Here is a 24,385-nt window from a genome sequence, read left to right on the forward strand (position 1 = left end):
CTTCCTCTTTTCTGTGACTTGAAAGATTCCTCTGTGGAAGGAGAAAATCTTGAAAGAGACCGCTGTTGTGCAGCGCCGGCGCCCCGCCACGCACGTGTCTCTTGTCTCCCTAGATGCATGCACACATTCTCAGCCAGCGAGGTTCTTGCGGTACTCTGAGTTCTGAGCAGCAAAAAGCAAGAGTAGTTGCGAGTTCAATATTCGGAAGAGCAGAGCTTTTGCGCCTCTCCTCTTTCCCCTTTTCGTCCGCTTTTCCCCCTGTTGCCTACCACCCTCCACCGGTACCTCGTGTTAGCGGCTTCGTGGGTGTTGGCGGTATTCAGTCTCTCAGCACTGACTCTAAACTAACCAAAGACTTCTGCAACGTCCGCTCGATTGGCTTGTACTCTTGCAAGAGTTTTTCAATCGAGTTTTTTTTCTACGTCTTACCTCGCTGGCAGCCACCACCTCTGCAACTCGTGGTTCCTTCGTCTTCAACTCTCTCCCTCGGTTCGGACCCCAGCCACCAGTCAACGAAAACAGAACAAAGAGAAGCTGTCAGAGGCCCCAGATTACGCTTCCTCTGTCTTTACAACGAACAGGAAATCCGTTTCGCCGTGCGGCTCTTTGCCGAGAAATCCCTGCTTTCTCTCAGCCTGGAAACCCGGATACGCGGCCTTCTTTCCTCGTCGGTCCGCTCCTTCTGTGCAGGTGCTGCGATTGTGTCCTCCGCCCCCCGGCGGCCTTCCTCTTTTTCCTTCCTCTTGTTGACGTCGCCTTCTTCTGTCTCTCTGTTTCGTGTGTTCCTCGTCGAGAAGAAAATGCAGCGCTTCTTGTGCCGTCCGTACCTTTTGACGAGTCCAAGACCGGAGACCCTCGCATGCAGTCTCTGACCCAAAGCGTGCGTTTTTCCCTTCCTCCAATTAATGCCTGTCATTCCGAAATTAAAGTATTGATTAAATTTAAAATTCAAAGACTCGGCGCTGTACCCGCAAGGCGTCGATCTCACCGGGCGCTCTTCCCGTTCTTGGTCGATCCAGAAGTCCAAAATGATGAAAGTTTTCCATTGCGTCCCCGTCACAGACATCGTCAGTGAGTCGATCTCATGTGTTGCCTCTTCGACGGAAACCTTTCTGGTCGGCACAGAATCGGGCGCGCTCCTCAAATTCTCTCTCCCAGACACAGACGACCCCGGCGAGGTTCGTACGACGCTTCTTTGCTGACAGAATACGAAAAGTAAAGAGTGCATTTCCATACATATATATATATATATATATATATATTTGTATCAGTGCATTTGAGTGCATTTCGACAGCGATATACATTTAGGCTTGCGTGCGTCAGTACACAGCGTGTACAGGGCTACGTGTAAATTTTACTGCCGTACACCAGTTCGCATTTGTCATGAAAATAGATTCTTTAAATCCAGATATTTTCGCTTTGCTTCCACGTTCTGGGAGCTGTACCGCACGGTTTCGACTCCACGTGTTTCTCTCCTGTCAGTGTGTCTTCATTTTCGCTGAAGTTCTGTAAATTCTTAACTCACTCTCTCGGTTTCTCCATTTGTCTCTCAACGTGTACAGCAAGATGCGTCTATCTGGACATCGTCTGCACTCCTGTCGAGGCAAGGACATCCTCTGCCGGTCCTCTCCGCGGCGTCTGTTTTTATAAACAGGCATCGCGTGCCAGTCGAGCTCTGCACAAATATATATATATATATATGTCGTTTCTCCACACTGACAATTGCATGCATGCGTGCATGTGCAAATTGTGGAATCGTATGCTGATCTTCGAAAATGTGTGCACATTGTCGTTGGTGTGCTACGAGTTTGTCAGTTCTCTTCTTCATTTTCTTCGCTGCCGGATTGATTTTGCCTCGCGCCACGGAAGAGATGCGGTGTTCTGGTTCAAGTTCTGGGTCGCAGTTCCCTTGGGAAAGACACCATTCCTCGCACGATGAACGACGCATGCTCTCTCCTCTGCGTTTTTCTTCTTCAGCTCGCAGATGGAGCGAAGCTGACCGGAAAACTGCGCTGGAACAACGGAAAAAAAGTCACAAAAGTGGAACTCCTCGAATCTCTGCAAGTCGCTGTTTGCATCGAGGGTACGTGTAGCCGAGCCTGGCCGCTTGCCAGCGTGTGGACAGACACACCAGCCGCGGAGAAGAATTCGGAAAACCATCTCATACGTACACTTGTCCTTTTCCTTCACAAGCCACTATGGAGGCGCCGCAATGGCTCATGGTGTCGCCCGCTGTTCATGTCCATCGTGGCCAGTGCAGGATTTGAATTTCTTGGTAATTTTGATCTTCTGCAGCTGTGCACAGTTCGCTGTCCTTGCGTAATAGACACAAGTGTGCCCTGGGATCTATACACCAGCGCAGTCACCCGTAAAAACAGACTACAGAGGCAAGTGTGTGGTGTTTATGTAAAACCGCAGAGAAACGGAGGAACTCGAAATCATAAATCGCCTTTCGCTGTACAGGGGGCAACTTCAAATGTGAAATGCATCGCAGAGTGAACTAAACTACTTCAGTCCTTTGCATGCAACTGTTTCGGTCCGTAATCAACTGGCGGGAAAACACTCAAGTCTTCATCTACGAGCATCCATGGTTCGCTAACTATACTAATGTGTTTCTGTCATTCGATTCAAATTCATATATATATATATATGTATATATATATATATATATATATATATATCTTCATATGTGCAGGTATGCATGCTTGTGTGTGTGTGTGTTTACCAGTATGTATGTGTGCACGAGATTGCATGCGTCTGTCAAAATGGTTTGTTTTTTTGACGCTGTAGAGTCGAGTGACTTTGATGAAATCTGTGGTGAGAGCAGGTTTAGTTCCTTTTCTGTCCTCCATTACATGCAGACGGCAATGTCCACCTTCTCTCTCTCGGACTGAACTCTCCCGGATACATTCTCTGCAGAAGTACGGCTGGCTAGCTTCCCTGACATTTGCGAGAAGGCCTGTGTCCATCTAACATGAATCTCTTTTCTCTCTTTCTGAGACGGGAAATGGTCTAAGAATCTCCCTTTTGTACAGCTGCTCTCGATGCACAGCCAAGTATCCACTCATATTTCTATTTATATAAATATATATATATATGGTTCCTAAACACCATAGTCATTAGACTGAATTGTTGTTGGGGGGTATTTTCTAGCACTTTGTGATCCATGTATTGCGTACATTTTTAGAGGATCACCCTAATTCTTTCTGTGTGTGACAATTGTTTGTCTTTTTAACCCATATTTTGTGGATTTTTAAAAATCAAGCTTCTTATTTGTAACTGCAAATTTTTGAAGGCCTTTAATTTTTGTATCATGTGTACGCATCCGACTTTGCTCTCCGGGAGTCGGTGGGGGTGCTGTCTGCCTGGATTCGTTCTGCTTCTTCTTTACCTCCTGCGGTGTCTCCGCTGTCTTGTAATCTTGTAATGTTTTTGTGATGTATTTCTGAATTTTCTCTCGAATTGCCGCGACAGATGCCTCGACATTCTGTGTCCACGAAGTTGGCAGAGACAGCACGCCTGGGACTCAGGCCGGTGACAGACGGAACGAGCGAGCTGCCGTCGACTTTCTCCCGGAGTTGTGTGTGGCATTGAAGAGGAAGATCGTCTTATATTCGAAGCCAGGCACAGACTTTCAGCCCTACAGAGAAATCGCCCTCGGCGACACGCCTCTCAGTCTCGGCTGGAGAGACAAATGGATCTGCATCGGAACCGCAAAGGAATTTCTCTCTCTTCGGGATGATCGAGAGTACGTTGCCTTCGCCTCGCGCCGTCTCGCATTGCCTTTTTTCTGCATCAAGGATATACGATGAGTTCAGAGTTCATCTCGAGCATTCTCTACCTCTGCCTGTGTATCTGCACATTCACACACTTGCATCTGCGCATGTCGCTCTCTCGGTATATATATATATATATATGTATATATATATATATATATGTATATATATATATATATGTATATATATATATATATGTATATGTATATATATATATATATATATATTTGTGCAAACGTATCCAGGCATTCCTACATATCTATATGTGTTTTGGGCATGTTGTTTATTTTTTCAAGACAAGCGACAGAGATTCTCGCCTTGGATGGCCAGACGACGCGCAGCCCGCCTAACTTGTTGCTTCTGCCAGACGGGGAAGTCTTGATTCTTGGACTCGAGAATCTTGGCATTTTCTTCAATCTCGATTCCCAAACGCCCAGCCAAAGAAACACCATCAAGTGGCCGGTGGACCTCCTGCAAGTCTGTAAGCTTTCAGAGATGCTGCCAACCTATTTCGCGTGCATGCAGGCTACAAACCGCCGTGAGGCTTCCACACAGCCACACTTGCGGAAAGGCCTACAGAGCCAGAGGTCGATGGAAGAGGCGAGAAAGAGGTCGGGGGCGGGAGACAAAGATAACCATAGGGATAGGTCCAACCAGAGTGGTGGGACCGGGTGTATAGACACAGACTGGTAAAAGTAAATAGGTAGACTGATAGAACGAGATAGATGAAACGAAACTCGCAGGTGGTTGAAATCGATGGATGGAAGCAGGGAGCAATAGGAAGATAGGTCCACAGAACAGGATGGACAGCTGGATAAACACTAGTGTAAGACCTGTATAAAGATGATAAACCGAATTTACCAAATAATGTGGTTGTTTTCTCGTTCACAAGATCCAGAAAAGACGCATGTACGAAAAAAGTAAAGCGTAACCCATTTAAGGATACGTGGATAGATAGGTGGATGTATTCTGTACACTTTCGCACTATGTCCTCTACGTCTGTACCGACGCAGATGTGCATGCGGCCATACATCAATCAATACATAACTCTATGTCTAAATGTATAAATAAATATATGTGCACTTGTGCGGATTTTCGCTTACTCGAAGCTGCGCCTCTCTTGTGGGAGCAGCGTCTGCATGCAGTGGTGAACGGAAGGTGGCTAAGTCCTCAGAGTGCCTTCTCCCTACTAACACATACGTGGATATTCACATCCGCAAGGACGTATATTTAATCCCCTGATAGCTAGAGAGAGCGCCACCGATCGCGAGAAGATGTCGCATTTGTATCTGTGGGTCTGTGTAGCTCTTCGACTCTGCATGTCTTCTGGCTCTCGCTGGAGCAATCCGTGGAGCAATATGTAGCTATTTGTTTCAAGAGCTCTTGTATCGGATGAAGCACTCACATCTGCGGGCGAGGTGTTTGAGGCCATCCAGCTGTGTTGCATGCCTCGTTTTTGGGTCAGTCTCAGGATCTGTTCTGGTCCCGTTGCTCTGTGGTTTTGTATATCAAGCCGTGGTACGGAAGGCAGCCTGTGTATTTTCTTCTCGCTTCTCCGGCTTCTCCAGGAGAGCGTGTCTGTCGCTCTGTCGCTGTTCTCGGTTTTCCGGGAAGTGATGCTCGACCCCCGTCGTTTGTGTCGCCTGTCGTCTTTTCAAGGCGGCTTCACATCTTCCTCCTTTTTTACGAGTTCCCCTTTTTTGCGCTCTGATAGATCTGTGAAAACCAGGCAGACACCACGATTGAGGAGCGCGCCTGAAGAGCGACTTAATCTGAGAGCCCTTTGTCTGTATGTGTGTCTTCCCTTAGTGCGGTATGCTCCTCCGGTGATCTTTTCTCGTTTCTCAGCTGCGTGTCTGCACACATGTCTTGTGCATTTGCTAGCGTTCAACATCTCGTCAGTGAAGTCGCAGCAGGGATTGCACTTGGAATGTGACAAGCTGCAACAGCCTCTGGCGTATTCATGCATATGTGCCTTGACGAGTCGATCGTATCCGATCAAAAACCAGAACTCGAGAAAGTGTCGATCCTACGTTGTACGATTCATCGTGTGCTCCGGGACCTTCGTTTGACGCCCTTCGCATCACTCTGAGCTGCATTTCGCTCTGCCAGTTCTTTCCTCTTGCTTGTGACTGTCTCTCCTGTGCTCTGTGTCCGCCTCCGTGTCTCTTGGCTTTCTTCTCAGCTGTCTGTCTGCCTTATATCGTGGGAATAGCGGCTTCGGGGACGGTTGACGTCTACAGCATTCACGGACAAAGTCTATGTCAAACTTTCCATTTGCCCGCTCCTCTAACTTCAATCGCGACCACCGGAAACCGTCTCCTCGTCGCCAGCAATGCAGCCGTCAACTGTCTGTTCCCCGTTCCTGTCGAGCAACAGGTATCCAAGTCTCTACAAGGTCTTGGTTAGAACGTTGTCAGTTGTGACGTCAGTGACTTGTCCAGAAGAACGCCAGACTTCCACTGGTCTACACGCTTCTTTGTACTTTTCTCTCTATATATGTATAGATATATGTTTATATATATAGAAGTAGCGACATGGGAATGGTTGGGCAAGCGCCCACGGGCTTAGCTCTAGTTCGATATGTCTGTATTTGTAAAGGTATAGATGCAGATAAATAAATATATCTATCTATCTATATATATATATATATAGATTTTCATACATGTACGTTTATATGTAGAGAAATATATATGTATATAGATGTATATGTACGCGTTTCTGTACATGCAGATGAATCTATGTGTACGCCTGTGTACCCGAATAAGACGAAGAGATAAAGAACACTTTGTCTGTAGGATGAGAAGTTTTCAAATGGTTTACTCGAATGTTTTACAGCGGGGAAATGGGCGAGGTCTCTGCGGGGACTGTTTTTTATGTGTCTGTGTATGTCTCTCCAACTGCCACTCCGTCTGAAAAAATTCTTTTCTTTTCTCAGATCCATAAGCTGTTGCTCGAAGGTCGAACGGGGGACGCTCTCGACCTTCTCTCCGCAAATTTCGGTGCCGATGACCCCCGACGGGTGAGTGATGCGTCACGCCCTTGCACGTACCTTCTTTTACTCTTTTTTCCGTTCCACGCTCTCTCTGTTCGTCTGTCGTCTTTAAGACGAGGAGTCTAAGCGAAAGGTACACTTTGCTGTATTCGCCACGATATTATACTCATATATATATATATATATAGATAGATAGATAGATACAGATAGATAGATAGATAGATACAGATAGATAGATAGATAGATACATAGATACATAGATACATAGATACAGATAGATAGATAGATAGATAGATACAGATAGATAGATAGATACAGATAGATAGATAGATACAGATAGATAGATAGATACAGATAGATACAGATAGATAGATAGATACAGATAGATAGATAGATAGATAGATAGATACAGATAGATAGATAGATAGATAGATAGATACAGATAGATAGATAGATACAGATAGATAGATAGATAGATAGATAGATACAGATAGATAGATAGATAGATAGATAGATAGATAGATACAGATAGATAGATAGATACAGATAGATAGATAGATAGATAGATACAGATAGATAGATAGATAGTTACAGATAGATAGATAGATACAGATAGATAGATAGATACAGATAGATAGATAGATACAGATAGATAGATAGATAGATACAGATAGATAGATAGATACAGATAGATAGATAGATAGATAGATAGATACAGATAGATACAGATAGATAGATATGTGAGCAACATCCTTTTACGATCGTATAAGTCACGGAAGACGAGTGCTTGCAAGTTCGGTGGAAAAGTGTTTGATTTGGGTGTAAGTATTTTGCATCGGCTCAGTGTCATTTTTCTTCTCTAGAATGCTTGTCAAATATTCACGGAGAGAATTCATTCTGTTTGTCAGAATCTAGAGCAAGTCCCGAGGTTGAGGTTGTCCGTCGGTTGCCTTTCTCTGAGAGTGGAGAGAGGTTTCGGAGGTTCGAGGTTCCCCTCCATAGTCTGCGCTTCCGATTTTCGACAGTTTCCAGCCTGCTCTCGTCGCTTCTTCGTCTTCTTTTCGGAAACTCAGTTGTGTTCGCTGCGTCCGTTCGCCAGTGGATTTTTTGTTTCCGTCTTTGGACTCGGCTTTTGTGCCGCATTTTTCCCAGAGCTCTCTCACCTTCGCGCGTCATCTCTCGGCTGATCGTCCTCTTCTGCCTCCTGTGCAGTTTTGTTCTTCTCCCGGGTCTCCCCCTTCTCCCCTTCGGACTTTCTTTTTCTCTCTTCCGTCTTCCGTGCCTCTCCTCGCTTGCTTCGTGTCTCTTCCTTCTTCTCCCTTTTCCTGAGTCTCTTCCCTTCGTTTCCCCCTTCTTCGCCCAGGCTTCTTCTCCCCGGCTTGTTCTGTGTTCTCTTATTTCTCCTCTCTTTTCTCACCTCTCCGTCTTCTCTTTCGCGTGTGTTTCCTTCCTCGTGTACAGGCAGCCGAACTGGGCGCCCTGCACAACCTCGCCGGCTGGGTGGAATTTTCGCGTCTCCAATTCGCTCCCGCGTTCCGCCACTTCTCCTATGCGGGTGTGGATGTTCTGAGAATTATTTGTAAGTTTTCCTTTGTATTTCTTCTTCTTCGACACGGCTTCCACGCTGAGGCGCGCGTGACGTGTGACAGCGTCTTCGTCACTGGAATGTAGAGAGTGGAGGCTCGGTGTCAGTCGCAAAAGAAGCGGCGAGAGAAACGTAGTACTGAGGTGCGCTCCCTGAACGGTTCTGTCGTGGAGGAGATGTGCAGCTAAGACTTTGTACCGCGTGCAGTCGGGTGTGCGCCTCAATTGAAGTGAAAAAAACCCATGCGTTCCCCTGGAAAAAGCGATCGGCGGCGGCGGGGCTCTTCTTCGCTGCTGCTTTAACGAAGTGTCGAAGTATAGCGAGTTCTCAAGATGCTTCTGGAGATAATCTTAATAATCTTAACGCTATTTCTGCAGGCCGCTTGAACACGTTGGTGGACGTATTCCGTCGATTCTTCAAGCTCTTCTTGCGTCTTCTTTCTTCTGCGGTGTGTCGCTCTGCATGCTGTGCCGTCTCCTCCTCTGTATCCTTCCTGGTTTTTCCCTGAACGTCTCTATACCTTCCCTGGTTCGCCTGAATCTTCGACATCCTTGCCTGTGCCGTCTTTCTTCTCGAGTTCCTCGTGATTTTCTCCTTTCCCTTTTCGAAACTCGGCCCTGTTCTCCTCTCGACCTGCCTGAGTCTTCGTCTTTCGTCTGTTGCCTCGCCGTCCCCACTGCATGGCCTTCCGTCTTCAGCAAGAGGTCTTGAATGTTTTCTCGAGTTCTCCGGTTTCGCTCTCTTGTGCGTCTAGCGTTCTGGTCCGCCGACCTTCCAAAGTGGTGGAAAACGCCCAGCGTGTACTCTGAAGAGAATTCCTCGCAGTTCTCATCGACGCGACTCGACCGGGCGCTCGTCCCCCCTGTGCAAGAAGTCTCTCGCTTCAGTACGTTTACTTTCAGAGAAAAAGGCTTTTCCTCTGACAGCGTTTACGAAACTCTCGCGCACACCCATCTCTCTCGATATCTCTGCAGCTGCACAAACAAAATGCCGTGCACGTACGAACGTTTCGACGCCGCTATACGCTCCTTCATGACCAGACATTTTCAGATGTGTGCAGTTGTGAAGATATCCATATTCTCTATATTTGTATATTTATCTATCTGGAAATACATATATGTATATATATATACATATATATGTATATATATATATATATATATATATATGTGAGTCTGGGCGTTTCTCTTTCAGAGGATCTTTCGTGAGTGTACGGATACGTGTTTGTCGCGTGTGGGTGGACGTGAGAACTCTGGTCCACTGACGAAGGGTGAAAATGGCATCTGCTTTTTTGTTTTCTTGTCTTGATGCGGGACGGTCGGCGAAGGAAGTCGGCACGTTCACAGAGTCGGATTTAGAGTCAGGAGGGAAGGCTGGGCTTCTGTTTTGAATTTCCCCAAAGGACAGAAACAGAGAGAAAACATTTCTCTAGTGCTTCTTCTTGCAGTTCGCGATCGGACGGCGCAAACGAAAGCCGGCGACGGTGGTCAACAAGGCGAGGCTAAACACCAGGTCCTGCTCGAGGTAACGATCTCCTGTTCTTTTGTCTGCTCCCTATTCAATTCTCGTTCTGTTCATCCTCATTGTTCTTCTCCTCCTCATTCTTCCAACTCCACGTCTTCTCTGTCGCATTCTCCTTCTTCCTCCTTCTTTTTTCTCTCTCCGTTCCCTCCCTTTTCCTTCTGCCTTTCTCACTCTCCCTCTCCTTCTTCATGGCTTCTCTCCCTGCTTTCTCCTTTGTCTCTTCTCCTCTCTTGTTCTCTCGCTCCCTTTCTGCTCAGAATTCGTCTCGTTCTCTTTCCGCGTGTTTTCTCTTCCTCCCTCACTTCTTCTCGTCGGTTCTCCTAGCCTTCTCCGGCTGTGTCGATGTCTTCTTTCTCCTCGTTTCCTTCCCGTCCTGACGACCCGCCTTCCTGGCGTTCGCTTCACTCGATGCCGTGTGTTCTGATCTTGACACTCTTGTAATTTTATCTTTTTCCCCCTTTTCCCTCTTTTTTCCTGCATAATTTTGCTTTTTTCTCTTTTTCCTCTGTTTTTAGCTCGCAAATTCCTCGATGGCTACCTTTCTCTCTAAGGAGCGAACGTCGCTGCTGCTCGGACGCCCAGAGCGGGTCGACTGGGACGCCCTGCGCGAAGTCGCAAACGCTGCGGCCTCCGCGGGGGCTGTGGCGCGTGCAGCAGAGACGAAAGAAGAACTGCTTTCTCTTCTCCTCACTCTGGTCGACACTCTTCTCTTTCTGTTGATGGTGCGAAAGACAAAGGCACTTTGGCCTCCAACGCCTTCTCTCCGTGAAGAATACGCAAACTTGTTATGAGAGGAGACAAACGAGAGAGGAAGAGAGAGGAAGACTAAATGAAGAGAGAGCGAGGAAGAATCAGAGAGTGGAAAGAGGGAGAAAGAACGAAAGAGGGGAGATAAGTCGAGAGGGAGATGAAAGAAATTGAGAGAGGAAAAGTGAACGAGGACAGAGAGGAACAATGACAAAGGGGAGAAAAGCGATGGAGTGAGAGGACGAATGAGAAATGACAGAGAGACAGAACAAGACAGAGAGAAAGAACAAGACAGAGAACGAATGGGAGAGACACAGAAAGAAGCAGAGAAAGACAGGCTAGACGGGGAGAGCAGACACTGGCGGATGCCGATCGCGAGGTAGAACAATGCATGCGTCGCTCCTGTATGTTTTGGGGGGGTTCTTTGAGACAAAGGTTTTTTTCTATTCGCTTTGTTGCAAAGGTCGAAGGAGACGATGAACGCTGGAAAGGCTTGCTCCTCGGATCTCAGCAGCCGCTCACATGCAGCGTAGAGGACTGCCGCGAATTTCTTCTGTCCATCGATCGCCCCGATGCTCTCGCCGTCATGCTCTCCGTAAGAACAGATACCGGGACGCCACAGGCGCTTAAAAAAATGGGATGTATCGGTCAACATATATATATGTATATAAGTGAGATGTATATAAATGGAGAGAGAAAAAAGTCCGGTGTGCATAAGTCGACGCCAACGTTATTCCTTTAGAGACAAAGAGAGACAATATTTGTGCTCATCTATAGATCCAAATGACATATATATATATATATATATAAAGAGAGAATTGTGCAAGCGTGTATCTGCCCCGATATGCAAGTGTAGAGACAAATATTCTACCTCTCGCGTAACTGTGCGCGCTCTAATCCGCCATATATATATATATATATCGATGTAGGCAATTGTGGAAATTTTATGTGTTTTTCTGTTTTTCTTCTTGTTTTTTTCTAGCGCTTCGGGTTCCGGGAACAAGCCCTCGAAATGTGGGCGAAAATTGTTAAGGGCGGTAAGAAGGAAGCAGTCGACAGCATGGGAAGAGCTGGACTTTTTAGTGTTGCGATTTCGCTTCTTTGCCTTTCTTTCTGAAAGGTTCGTCGAGTTTGTGTTGCTCTCAGCTGATCCCCCGTTTTTTGGTGGTCCGCGCGTTTGTGTCCTCAAGAAAAATGACAGTTTTTTTCATCTCGCATCTCTTTGTTTTCTATTTGAAGCTCCTTAGTGCAACAGTCATCGAGAGCACTGTGGTCCTACTGTGTCCATTTCTCTTCTTCTCTTCTGTGCTTTGCAGGGCTTCTCTCTCTGTCTGTGAAGTGTCTCCACCGCGTTTCTGTTCCTGTCTGTCTCTGGGTTTTCCTTGTTCTTTCTTTCTCTTTGATTACCTTTTTCCGTCTCTCTCACTTCTTCCACACACTCTCATCGGAAACCTCATTTCTGCTGTTCCGGCCTTCTTTGATCTTTCCGTTCTTCATCTGTCTTTCTCCTTTTCCACGTAGGTCTTCTTCCCCCTTGGTCTTGTTCTCTCCCTTTGCTTGTGTCGTTCCCGATTCCTGTACGTCGTCCTCCGCCGCTCGAAGTGTGTGTTCTCCAGCGCGGTTCAGCTGGCTTCCCCCTTCGACGCGTGTCTCCTGATTCCCTCTCTCTCTGAGTTGTCCGTTGTTCTTCTCTTCACTTTCCAGAGCTGCGCATCGCTCCAAGGGCGACGACTGTCTCCGACGGCGTGCAAGAAATGCTGGCTCTTCTGCATGCGCCAGAGCTTCTAGGAGACTCCGGACATGACGACTCGGTCCAGATGAAGGATAAGCAGCGCGAAGAGGAGCTGCTTGCGCGCTACGCACCTCTCGTTCTCCGGGCGGATCCGACTTCCGGTAAGAAGAAGGGCAAGCAGAAGAAGAATGGCGAGCCTCCGCGGGGGGCGTTGTCTTTCTGCAAGGGAACAAACTCTACAGAGAGGGAGAGCGCGCATTAGGACGATAGCGGGGTACGGAGAAACCGAATGTGTTTCGTTCTCTCTCTTTTCGGCGTGGTTTGAGGCTGGAGGGGAAAACCGCCGCGAAGAAGAATGACGTGAAAGGAAAAGAGAGAAGCGGACAAACAGGCGAAAGAAGAAAACTGTGGAAGGGCAGGCGACGAAGGAGAAGGCTCTGGAGAGGAGGGTGAAATGGAAGGAACATGTCCGTATTTTTATGGAGAGAAAAAACGTGGACGCCCAAGATGAGATAGCGTGTTTCTTCTGCAGCGCGTCAACTGTTCTTTTCGTCGCCGGGGACCACAAGTCGGTACAGGATTTCTCCAACTCTCGTGGTGAAGCTCTTGCAGGGAGTCGAAGATCCTTGTCTGTCGCAGCGACTGCAGGAGTCGTTCATTGAAGAAGTCGTGATGAAGGCACCGGACGAGCAGCCGCAGACCTGTTGTCAAGAAAGGGAGGAAGACCGCGAAGAAGCGGAGAGACAGTTCGCTCTCTGGCAACAGGAAGCGAGGGAGCTGCAAACCCAACTCGCAAAAACCTACATCGACCGATGTAGGAACCACGCGCGACACCGAAAGAAAGACGCTGTTTCTCCATCTATCTGTTTGTCCGCAACTATGTGCAGACACATACCTATATATGTATATATGTATATATATATATATATATAAATTTTTTTATGTAAATAGGTATGTTGATGGAGTTGTGTTTATGTGTAGGCCAAGGGGTATGTGCTTGTAGATTTGAAGAGACGTCTGAGGAGATACAGGAGCACGATCAGCGTAGTCTGTTTGCCGAGACAGAGGGTCAGAAATTGAGCATTTGACAAGCAGAGACATCCATGGATTTTCTGAAGAGGGGAAAGTAGGTGACACCTTTGTAAAGACAAGTCGATGTCCATCTTCGTCTGACTTCTCTACAGAGACGGGTGGTGTGCCACACAATACCATTTACGTACGACATCGATAGATATGAGGGGCGTTAAGGAGCACAGAAAAAGCTTTCACGAAAGTGCGCAGAGTGTACATACACCATTGTTTTCCGTCTCATTTTCGACGTTCTGTTCTCTGAAGTTTTTTGCCTGTTCTCTTCTCCTTCGTTGTTGAATTCCTTTCTCCTCTCATTTTCATCATCTCTTTTCTTTTCCTGTGGAATGCTTCTGTTTGTCTGTGAAATCTCTTCGCTGTCTCGGTCGAACCCCGTCGTTCTCCCTTTCTCTGCAGTATTGGCTTCGAGTCCGAGTGCCACGGAGGCGCCAGGCGGGCAGATGCAGCCAAGTGACGTGGATGTTCGAGAGAAACTTTTGCGCCTTTTGGAGACAAAGGAGAATTACGACGTGCATGCCCTCCTCTTGAAAGTGAGCAGAAATTTTCTGGCCAGAGTGTGTAGGAAACTGCAGACCCTAGACGCGCGTGCAGTGCTCTGGAGGGTGGGAAGGAGGCTTTGCTTTCTCGTCTTTCCAGGTGAAGTCGTGTGAAACTGAGAAAACGGGGGAGCAGAGGAGAAGCAAACGCAGCAGAGAAGTTTCAGTCAACTGTTTGTGTGCGCCTCTGCAGGTCGAGGGTTCGTGGCTTTTGAAAGAAGCGGCTGTTCTGTACGGAAGGCTCGGGAGGCATCTGTAAGGTGAAGGAGTGAACGACAGACAGCAGAAAGGTCTTGGACATGTCTGGCTTTCCGCTTCTCTTCTTCACTTGTTTTCCTCTCTCGAGTCGCTGCTCCTCGACGAGTTCTTTCACGCTCTTTCGCCGGCCTTGCTCTTTCGTTCAACTCCGTCGTCTTCGTGTAACTGCATACTTGTCCTTCGTTCAACTCCTGTTCTCTTCGTGCCTGCTTCCTTTGAACCCCAATGCGACTTCGTTTCTCTCCTCGACGTTCCCCCTTCTTGAGTTTTTCTTCTCTCCTCTCAGCGTCCCTCCGTCTCCCTCGTTTTCCTTTCCCCTTTTCTATCACGCTGCTGCGGGGTTCCCCTTTCGGCTTTTGCGTTCGCCGCGGTCTCCCGCGCATTCTTCCACTCTCGCGGTTCTTTGCACGCGGGGGACCCTATTTCGTGTCAACCCTGTGAAAGCGTTTCCCCGTGCTGCTCCAGCAACTTTAAAATCAACTAAAGCTTCTCTCGTTTCCCTCACCACCCAGCAGGTTTTGTCTCTTCTCTTTGGTTCAGAGACGCGTTGCACACGATTGCGGTTCAGCTTAGAGACGAGAGCACCGCCGAGGCGTACTGTCTGATGATGAACGACGCACTGCAGGCCTTCGTCGACCGACTTTCCCCAGAAGAATATTCCTCTCTCGTAGCGAGCGATGCCAGCTTTGAAATCCCTCCCACCTCGAACGGCAACAACCTCTTTCTGCAACCAGGCACGGAAACGACACTTTCTGTACCCATAGGTCCATCTAGACTATATATATATATATATATTATATATTATATATATTATATATATAATATATATATATATAGGATTGACATACAGATACTTGTATATGTATGTATATGCGTGCATGTATTTTAAGTATGATGTATATGTTTGTTTGGCTGTTCTGTCTCTGGAGATCTGCGTGTCGCTCTGTGTGTGTGTGGATAAGAGCCCTTTCGCGGAAGAGAGTTTGGATGAGCCGACAAGTCAGGTTTCGAATTTCTTTCGTTCCCGCGTCAAAGTATTTTTGGAGCAAGGAGACGAAGAACCCTCTCTCTTTGACTGCGGTGTCGCACTGTCCTGCGCCTGTTCTCCTTTCCAGGTGGACAGGGCGAGGGGTCACCTCGCAGTTTCTGTTCCATCTTCAGTCCCAACTCGCCGTGGAAAAAACAGCGCGATGACCTGCCGCAAGGTGCCTACAAGTTCTACTCCTGGTTGAGATCTTTAGTGTCTGTCGCATTCTAGTTCTGTGCTTCACTGACGATTCGCAGCTTTCAGTATACCTGCAAATAATGCTGCACTTGATCTGTTGACGCACGTAGAAGATGTGGGCCTCTCGACGTAGATTCAACAGATGTAGACACAAGTCGTCGATTCGATGCCACAGGGTGTCGCTACGTATTCGTGAATGTGTGGAGTTATCCCTAGGGATTTAGGCGCATGAAGGTGGAAATAGCGTTTCTGTGGCTGCTTATTGCTGTCGACATGAGCACACGGTTGTAGCTGTTCATACGCGTCGCTCTGTGTGGATAGAGTTGTATACTTCTTCTGCTCAACCGCATCTGTGTTACGAGCAGAAGGTGTGGACACATCCGAAAAGTTGTCAGCTTCAAAGAGACACGCACTCCGCCGGCGATAAAGAGATCGATTTCTCAGTTTGTATTCGCAGGCGTATACGGTAACCCATACAGGTGCAAGCCCCACACCCGTGTGGGTATATACATACATATACATATAGTTACAGTTCTATACACATATTCACATTTACACATTTATGTGTACATATGTGCGTATTTGTATATACGTGTAACCGGGTTTTGTTCAGTTGCTGTTTGAGAAGTGTGTGAAAAGACAAGCGCGTCACTGAAGAAATGGGTATGCTCGCTCCAAGATATCGTTGACGAGATCTCTTTAACGGTTTTCTTTTTTTGAGAGTTTTTTTCGTTTCAGCGCTTCGTCTGGGAGGTCTTGTGCCCCTCCCGGCATTAGGAAATCCTCGGAGAAGTGTACCAAGTCTCTCTGTCTCGCAGTTCTGCGGAAAGGCCAGAGAAGGAACGAGTGGCGTCAGCGCCGATCCGGGGATCAGGAAAGCGGGGCCTCGAAGGTCGGCGTGCATGCTTCGAGCGCTCCTGCAGGTCCGAAAGAAGTCCAGGTCTCGTTTTTTTGTGGCTATCCACTTCTTTCTTCCACGCACCGTGCTACCCTCTCCGCCGAAACGAAGCACTAGACTGAACTCGATAAGCAAATCTCTCTTTGTTGGACGATTTACATTCGCGGCTGAGTGTCGGCCCGATGTGGAGGGATTTAAGAGTTCTCTCTGTGCAGAAAGGCAGTTCCTACAGTGTGTAGGAGCCTGGGAGTCTCGTTCCTCAATGTGTAACGGAGGGTCTTGCAGTTGTGCTGAGTCTTGCTTCCGAGGAGAAGTGCCGCGGGACACTGAAATGGGAACTCGAATTTCGAGGAGACAAAGGAGACACAGACAGGGGTTTCAGAACGGCGGGTATCTGCTCCTCGTATGCATCTTACACTCGACAAGAAGGTGGACATTTGTGTTTTCAGTGGATCTTTGAATCTACGCACTTTCCGCGATTCAGGTGTTTCTAGGAAGTCTCACTGGTGCACGTGAGAGTGTGAATGCGTTTTGTGAATTTTACTTTAGGTTCTCTTGAGAGCCTGGCGTCAGGCGGCTGCAGATCCTGAGACCGCGAGCGAGGATGCACTCACGTGGAAAAGATCAATTTTAAATCTGCTTTCAAAGTACGGCGCGCATCCAGACTTGGAGCCCAGTCGAGTTGTGCGCCTGTTACCAGATGACTGGCTGTTGACCGAAGTCGCCGACTACTTCGTTGCATCTTTCCGCGAGCGTCTCCACGACAAATTGACAGCGACCCTCCAGGAACAGCTGTCCACTGTGGCCTATCTTCACACCTACTCAGACTGGGCCCGTCAGCGCTCTTCCTGCTTTGTCATCACTCCGGAACGGTGAGAGAAAACGAAGGTGAAGGCAAACGCGAAAAAAGCGGCAGAAAACGGTGAGAGAAGACGAAAAGCAGTCTAGAGACGGGAGTTGAAGACGGTGCGCGGCACCGAGAGTGACGTTTTGAATGAGATCGAGAGCGGTGAATAAAGAATTCGAAAAGCACTGGCTTGAGGAGGAGCATAGGCCTATCTCCTGCATCGTACAGTCACAGAGGTAAGCCGTAACGCTCAATAACAGACAGAAAGTAACACAGGCACTTTAAACGGAAAGCCGAGAGCATGTGCTTGGACGTCACGAAGCCTCTACATACATTCACTTTCATAAATACATAGATGCGACATGTACATATATGCATATGTATGTGTTTATGTGTTTATCCGTGGAGATGGCAATGGAACGATACAGGTGTGAAGAGTCTTACGGATGTGTGTATTGTAGTTGCATGTTGAAGGATGAGGAAGGAGGCGAGGTGGGGAGACAGGTGGATCTAATGAATCCTTGGTCGACTAGTCCCTACGTGACTCCGCGGTTCAAGCAGAACCGTAGTTTGCCGATACGAAAGTCAGATGTGGTAGCAAAACTGGAGAGCCTATATGTTGCCAGGAGTGCGTTGGAGCAGCGGCGAAGAGTGGAGAACAATATCTGTGTGTGTTTCGTTCTTCCTCAGGTCCTGCCCTGTCTGTACACGGCGACTGGGGTTGACAGCCTTCGTGGCTTACCCCGACGGCACCTGCGTTCACATTCAGTGTGCGGGGGACGCTGTGACTCTGAAGCCGAGCCAGGAACCTTCTGCTGGTTCGCGCCAGTTCGATGAGAGCAGTCGTAAGCTGGAGAAAGAGCAGAGAGAAAAAGTTGAAACGCAACTTGTGTGTTTTCTGATAACCGCCTGCCGCTGCAGCAGTGTCAAAGTTTGAGCGGGAAATGTAAACTTCGCTTGTCAGGCATTTCTCATGCAGCCGCACGCTTCCTCAGTGCTCAAAAAAGTAGAGTGTGAAGTTGTGGAAATGCATGCATGCCTATCCATTCCTGTGGCTACTATTTGCCTATGATCATGTGTCGATGGATTTGCTTCCAGAAAGCGGACACACTTGTGTATACATATATATGGATGTATATGTAGATGCATCGTTTCTTGTTTTCGTTGTGTTTTGCAGCCTTCTCGGTCGGTGCAAGTGGCCACAGCACCAATTTCCTGCTGAGTTGACAGGCTCTCACGTATCGGACAGTGAAGATATCCGGAAATATCGAAGAGAATGGCCTTCGGAATGTAGTTATCTGTGATTTATCTACCCAATATAGATACAGCAGGCATCCTGACGACGCACAGCTTGGGACGCAAAAACGTTTGGTGACGCTGCTGGGATTTTCTGTGTTTGCGCGGGGGGGGGGGTGCGACAGGGAACAGATTACTCTTGTGAAACGTTGCCCGTCGGGCCACGGAAGTTATTCACGAAGGTGCCGATGAAACGGCTCGACCTTCCCACTCCAGCGTTTTTGAATGTGCGTCTGCCCTAAAAAGCCGCGCTGAGTCTGGGGCATGTCGTTCTTCATTTCTCAGCAGAAGAAAAAAGAGGACGGACTACCTGTAGGCTATCCTCAAGTTACCGCTGTACTTAAGACTAATGTTATAAACTCCCGTGGTAAACACAGTCAACTAATTGCGGAAGGAGCATTTATATGTTACGCAGTGTCATAGGAGATAAACTCTATAATTAGCATTCATCTACAGCTACGGTCAGCTCCGCCACACTTGTTAAACGGTTTCTTCTGTTGCCGTGCCGAAATTTCTGACAGTGGGACGCGCCTATTCCCGTTCCGTGCCCTGGGAAACGAGCAAGAATCCAAGCCTGTGCTATCACATGAGGACAGCCTCAACTGTTTTCTATGGTTTGTACTGCAAAAGAATCGAGTTGCCTGAGTCCTGAATTATTGGAATACGTCAATGCCTACGTCGTTTGCGTCCTGGTCACATCTAGGTGTCAACGGAATTGCTTTGAAACGAGACTCTGCGGCAGCATTCGCGCGAACAATCCCTACGAGCGCCTCTGACAGACAAAGCGTGACAAATTAGACTGGTATGGAGTTATTCAAGAATGATCTGTCACAGACAACACAAATTGGTGACACCGGATCCACAGTCGTCGCCTGACACCAGGATGCACAGACAAAATGAGCTAAAACGGGGGAAGTTAGCTACCGAAATGGAAAATAGCGCGTTTTTCCGTGGGACAGAGGCTTCGCGTCTGATTCTCTCTTGCTGCGGGAAAACAGTAACATTGTCATCTGCTTTTTGAGAGCTAGCGGACCTCGTTACCGCAAATGTCGAGACTGTAGATATGTTCGGGATGTCTTGTCTCCGCTTGGAGGGTCCGCAGCCAAGTTCATCAGAGGTAATAATCCGTTGCGCCGTAGCCGTAGACTGCAAAGAAGGCATGTTGTGGTAAGACAAAAATCACCCCATGTACAGTGAAAGACAGAAGTGGTCGCCTGGGTCGCCGCCGCAGACGGTTTACGCAGGACAGGACTCGGTTCTGGCATCAGTATATAGAATCATTCATCAGTGAGCCCCCAATATCGACGGCTGACAAAGCGAAACTGCACGAAGGGTCTTCTTTCGCAAGTGTAGTGTAGAAAGCAGGCAGCAGTACCACTCTTACTGGGCAGTCGCAGGTATTCCAAGAGCATGTGTATGTAGTTACTTCACATATATATGTATCCAGTCTTCCTAAACATTCGTTTACGAGGCGAAACAGGTTAATTTGCACGCAGACTGGCTCACCAATGTCAGTAGGGACTGCACCTGCTGCGGATGACTCTCGCGTTTTTCTCAGTGCGCGGCCTGCACAGACAGAATCGTTGTGCACACACAAGACAGTCGTCGAACAATGGCGCCGATGGCAAGTCAACTACGAATCAGTGTGTGTCTTCAGAACAGGCAGGGACACAGAATTACACAGCCAGGAGGATGTACAGGCAGTTCATACCGCTACTTCCCCGTTTCTGCAGAAAGAAGCAAATGAGGCGTTTTAAATACACGGCCCAGTGGAGTTTGCCGGTCTGAAAATGTGGTTGATAAGGTGTCTGCGCTTATCAGATGCGTGAGCAACGCAACTTCCATCAAGTCTGTGAAATACGTGAAGCTAATGTGTACAAAGGGCATGAGGTGGGCAGCTCTTAGAGGCGTCGTGTATCCACTTGCTGAGAATAGCACTGAAAGCAGCAGGCGGCAGTGTACATGGCAAGCATATTCTTTTGAATCTACAGCGTAGACCCTCACGGAATTGGATGGCATCCGAGACAGGTGGGTTCCTGAGAAAAGGAATGAAGAACCTTGGACCAAACTCACGTGTTGTAGTCACTACGGCGAAACAAAGCAGGACGGCACCTAAAATGACCACTGCCCATACCCAAAATGGCGTGTCCGAACTCGCTCCTTCTGAGAAGAACACGGCCAGTTGTTGCAGCGTCCCTTTTTTTTCACAGCTGTATGTTCCTGCAGTGATGTTCCGGGTGCATTCCTCATACGACGTGCACGAAGTCCCCTCCAGTGTGCAGGCGAGGTTCTCATGTCCAGTCATGGCTGTGACAGAAAGCAAAAGTCAATGAGCACAAGCAAAGCACAGCAAATACGCAGGATCGATGAAATGCAGTTGCAGGCTGAGCAGCGAATACGAGGCATAAAGTCTCTATGCAGGGTTATGCAGGTGCGCGCTGGTGATACCGGTGCCCTCTACCAGCCGGCGAGAACTGATTCTGAGGAGTTACTTCTCGAACATCAATCCAAGACCAGCACCCCATGGAGACTTACGCACACAGTCGCCGGATTTCCCCGATCCTGTAAAGTATGCCTTGCAGTAGCACGTCGCTGTACCTCCGGATTGGATGCAGTCGGCAAAATAAGGGTCACAATCAGTTTTGTGCACTTCGCAGAGATCGACAGGTTCGCACTTGCTTTGGGCGGTCATCGTGTAGCCCGGATCGCAGTTGCATTTGTACGATCCAACAGTGTTAACGCACGAGGCGTTCTCTGGGCAAATAGTCTCTGCATCACTTTGCGAACACTCGTCCAAATCTGTCCAGCCATACCGCAGCACAACGCCGGAAACAGAACGCGAAACTTTCGAAGCTTCTTCACTGTTACACTGGGGCAGAGTGTATTAGGGAACCACGAAGCAAGTGCACCGTTCATCAGTCGAGTTTGTCATCTTTGCAACTTTTACGATTTTTTGTTGGTAGCTTTCCCCTTTTTTTCTCCGGTAATGTCTCGCAGCTGTAGTCACGTCTGGCATTTTGCATTAACCAGGGTGTTTCGTCATTTCCAACGTCATGGTTAAAACAATGTCTGTAGGTGTCAACAGGGAGCAGACTTAAGCAGCATACACATCACATACCCTGCCAACCTGGAGTGACCACAAACTTCTGTGCGTCTGGGATCGTTTTGTATCCCTTTCAGGGCGTCAGTCCGCAGCAAAAGTGTCAGCAGAACACAGAGGAATTCCTACCGGTACATCCAATATGCTCCTCGTCAGTTGCGTCAGAATAACCAGAGTAGCCGTTTTTGCACTTGCAAACCGGAGGTGTTCCAATTTGATTGAAGCAGTCTGCATTTTCTCCGCAGTCTCCGTTGTTTTCCAGGCACTCGTTTTTATCTGGAGTCGCATGCGTCCGGTGAGAGCAGTCAGTGACATCGGCGTCGAAGTTGAATTCATGTCAGCCGCAACGACGCACGATGAGAATCATGTCAGGCGCAAAATCGGAACAACAAAGGCTTGACAAAAGAAATAGATTCTGTGCCAGTGGTTTGACCTGTGCACATGTGATTAAGGAAGCATTTACGCCCGTTGTGAACTACAGAAAAACTTTGTCTTCAAAGGCTCTTTTCTACAGACAGTGTGGCGAGGATTTTAGGAAGAGATGTTCTTCTTGAGGACTCGCAGGACTTTCCCAGTCTGATACAGAATCCACCGCTCCTTCACACAGTCGAATAGTTCCTCCGTAGTTGGTAAATGCTCTAACTGAACCTCCATGTCACAGGTCCACCGATCAGCATTTGTGAGTCATGCTGGTTGCAATTCAGCCGGACGCGCTTGCAATTGGAAATTACACAGCTCAAGCAGCCTCCAGGCATGTAGACTGGCATATCTAAATCTATGAAGAAGCTTTTATCGGATAGTCCTTACCTACACAGGTTACCCCACTAAGGAGGTGGTATTGATCGCAGATACATTGGTAACTACCGTCCGTATTCACGCAGACAGAGTCCGCTATCTTCAAATGACACTTGTGTTGTCCGGTTTTGCATTCATCGGTATCTGCAAGAAAAGGAGAGCGGGGGCGATGTGGCCTCTTTCGAGAACATTTACGGCCGAATGGCTTATCCACGTCCCCGGATACTGGATGCGCCTCTCCCTTTATCTTCCTTGGAAAGATAAGGATTGACCCCTGACGTCGAAGGACTTTCGCTATCGAATTGGCTTCAGCATGATCCTTTGACAAGGCTGGTGCATCTTCTCTTCGGGCAGTCGGGTATTGCCCTTGGGAAACCGGCAGGAATGTCAGTGGTGGTACCGGTCGCTTACCTGTACACGCTGAGGACGCATTAATCCCGACTGGTGTATAACCGTCGACACATGCGCAGCGGAAATCGTTGCCATCAACAACGCAGATTGTCGTATGGGGTTGCTGGTTACAAAACACGGAGCCTCCCGTGGAGCAAACTGAGAAACACAAAGCATAGCGCGAGCATCATCACAGCTCCATACCCGTGAAACAGCAACCCTAATACCCTTACTGCCAAACGGATCACAGCTGATTCCGTGCACTACGGCTCGATACGAGAGCGAAACGGAGGTTCCACAGTAGGCCGGGGCGTTTATGTGCATATAACGACTTCGCTTTTCGTTCACAAAAGCGCAATGAACAAAACCAAAGAATCAATTTCTGTGAGCCACACACATGTTGCCCTCTGTGCAGGACCAGATTTCTGAATTTTTCTGCGACCATCTGTGGCCTTTCTGACTAGTCGATTGCAACCGCACTCACCCGATCCTGCACTTTGCACAAGGCGGTCTTTCATGTCGACTACTCGAGCAGCACTGCGAAGGACCACGTCGTGCGCCAGTAGTTGGATGGTCTTTCCTACACGCTCATCGTTGAAGTCGAAATGGTGTGATGTTTTTGAATTGTTATCTGGAAAAGGCGACAACTCGAGTACGTGACATGCACATGGTGATGCCGACCCCGCAGCAACAATTCTTTGACTGATATTTCTAATCGATAATGCTGAACCTCGCTTCAGTGGGAACTTACCAACCCCGTAAAGTTTATCCTTTGCGGCTTCATAATACCCAGCATATGCTCGTGTCTATATAGGCGGTCGGGGTTCCCAGTTCTTGCCCACAGGTGAACGGATCAGGCCGGGATCAGTTGAGCTTGAAAAGCTTTTCTCGAGGTCAAACTCCAAAGAGGTGCGGTGCGGTGTGTCGTCGACTTTCGAAGTCACCGAATATTCCAGAAAAATGTCAGTAACTCCAACCTGAATACACGGAAACACTGAATACCAAAGGAGGTGTGAATACCAAAGGAGGTGAGCCTTCCACCGTGACAAATCCTGGCTGCCTCCCCAGCCGAGTTCCTCCTTAGATCACATTGGCCAGCTTATGAAATTGCGGATTCATTTTCGAGGACTTGCCAGGATAACATCAGCCATGAACAAGCCCCCGTGCCTACCTTGCAAAGTCGTTGGGTATTCCCGTTAAAACAACGAATACTGTAGCTGCCGAGTAGTGCGGCTGTCCCTCGCTCTTCGATGTCAGAATGCGTGAGAATTTGAGGGGAATGACGCTGGGTTTATTTCAACAGAAGATTCTGCACTTCGCGGCGCAATCAAGGGTAAGCGGCATGATCATTTACAATCGGGAAATCCTTCGTTACCACGCCCTACACACCAATGGTAGCAGGCAACGCACACACTCAGTCCTGAGTAACCTGTTAGAAACTGTACAGAAGGAATCGGAAGGCGTTCATATATCCTGGTTCAGAATCCGAACGGAGCGGTACCACAGATGATTAAGCATGTCACTGATTACGGACGTGGATTCATGGTCGTACGGGCGCTCGATGACAGCTAGTCGAGAATTCGAGGTACCGT

General features: G+C 48.1%; 2 protein-coding genes across 2 annotated transcripts; one reads left to right on the forward strand and one right to left on the reverse strand.

Annotated features, from left to right (window-relative positions):
- The first annotated feature begins 174 nt into the window (after window positions 1-174).
- TGME49_315530 (hypothetical protein) lies at window positions 175-19,248 on the forward strand. Its single transcript, XM_018782869.1, has 23 exons — window positions 175-1,178; window positions 1,978-2,083; window positions 2,862-2,921; window positions 3,475-3,748; window positions 4,073-4,257; window positions 5,962-6,155; window positions 6,715-6,798; window positions 8,233-8,350; window positions 9,111-9,242; window positions 9,804-9,880; window positions 10,396-10,602; window positions 11,091-11,222; window positions 11,610-11,664; window positions 12,332-12,520; window positions 12,892-13,173; window positions 13,845-13,978; window positions 14,178-14,239; window positions 14,783-14,976; window positions 15,358-15,447; window positions 16,206-16,390; window positions 16,915-17,237; window positions 17,903-18,057; window positions 18,390-19,248. Exons 1-23 carry the CDS (start codon window positions 1,029-1,031, stop codon window positions 18,437-18,439), a joined length of 3,438 nt encoding a protein of 1,145 aa, XP_018635325.1. The 5' UTR covers window positions 175-1,028; the 3' UTR covers window positions 18,440-19,248.
- TGME49_315540 (calcium binding egf domain-containing protein) lies at window positions 19,162-24,317 on the reverse strand (the record flags this gene model as incomplete). The annotated part of the gene is made up of 10 exons (XM_018782870.1): window positions 23,965-24,317; window positions 23,545-23,770; window positions 23,378-23,424; window positions 22,832-22,917; window positions 22,420-22,547; window positions 21,738-21,884; window positions 21,044-21,377; window positions 20,717-20,815; window positions 20,015-20,074; window positions 19,162-19,280 (listed from the first exon to the last, which is right to left on the reverse strand). The coding sequence occupies exons 2-10, from the start codon at window positions 23,587-23,589 to the stop codon at window positions 19,162-19,164; spliced, it is 1,065 nt and encodes a 354-aa protein (XP_018635324.1). The 5' UTR covers window positions 23,590-23,770; window positions 23,965-24,317.
- Window positions 24,318-24,385: the final 68 nt, after the last annotated feature.

This window comes from Toxoplasma gondii, chromosome XI (assembly GCF_000006565.2).
Source record: "Toxoplasma gondii ME49 chromosome XI, whole genome shotgun sequence".
Classification (NCBI taxonomy): Eukaryota; Apicomplexa; class Conoidasida; order Eucoccidiorida; family Sarcocystidae; genus Toxoplasma; species Toxoplasma gondii.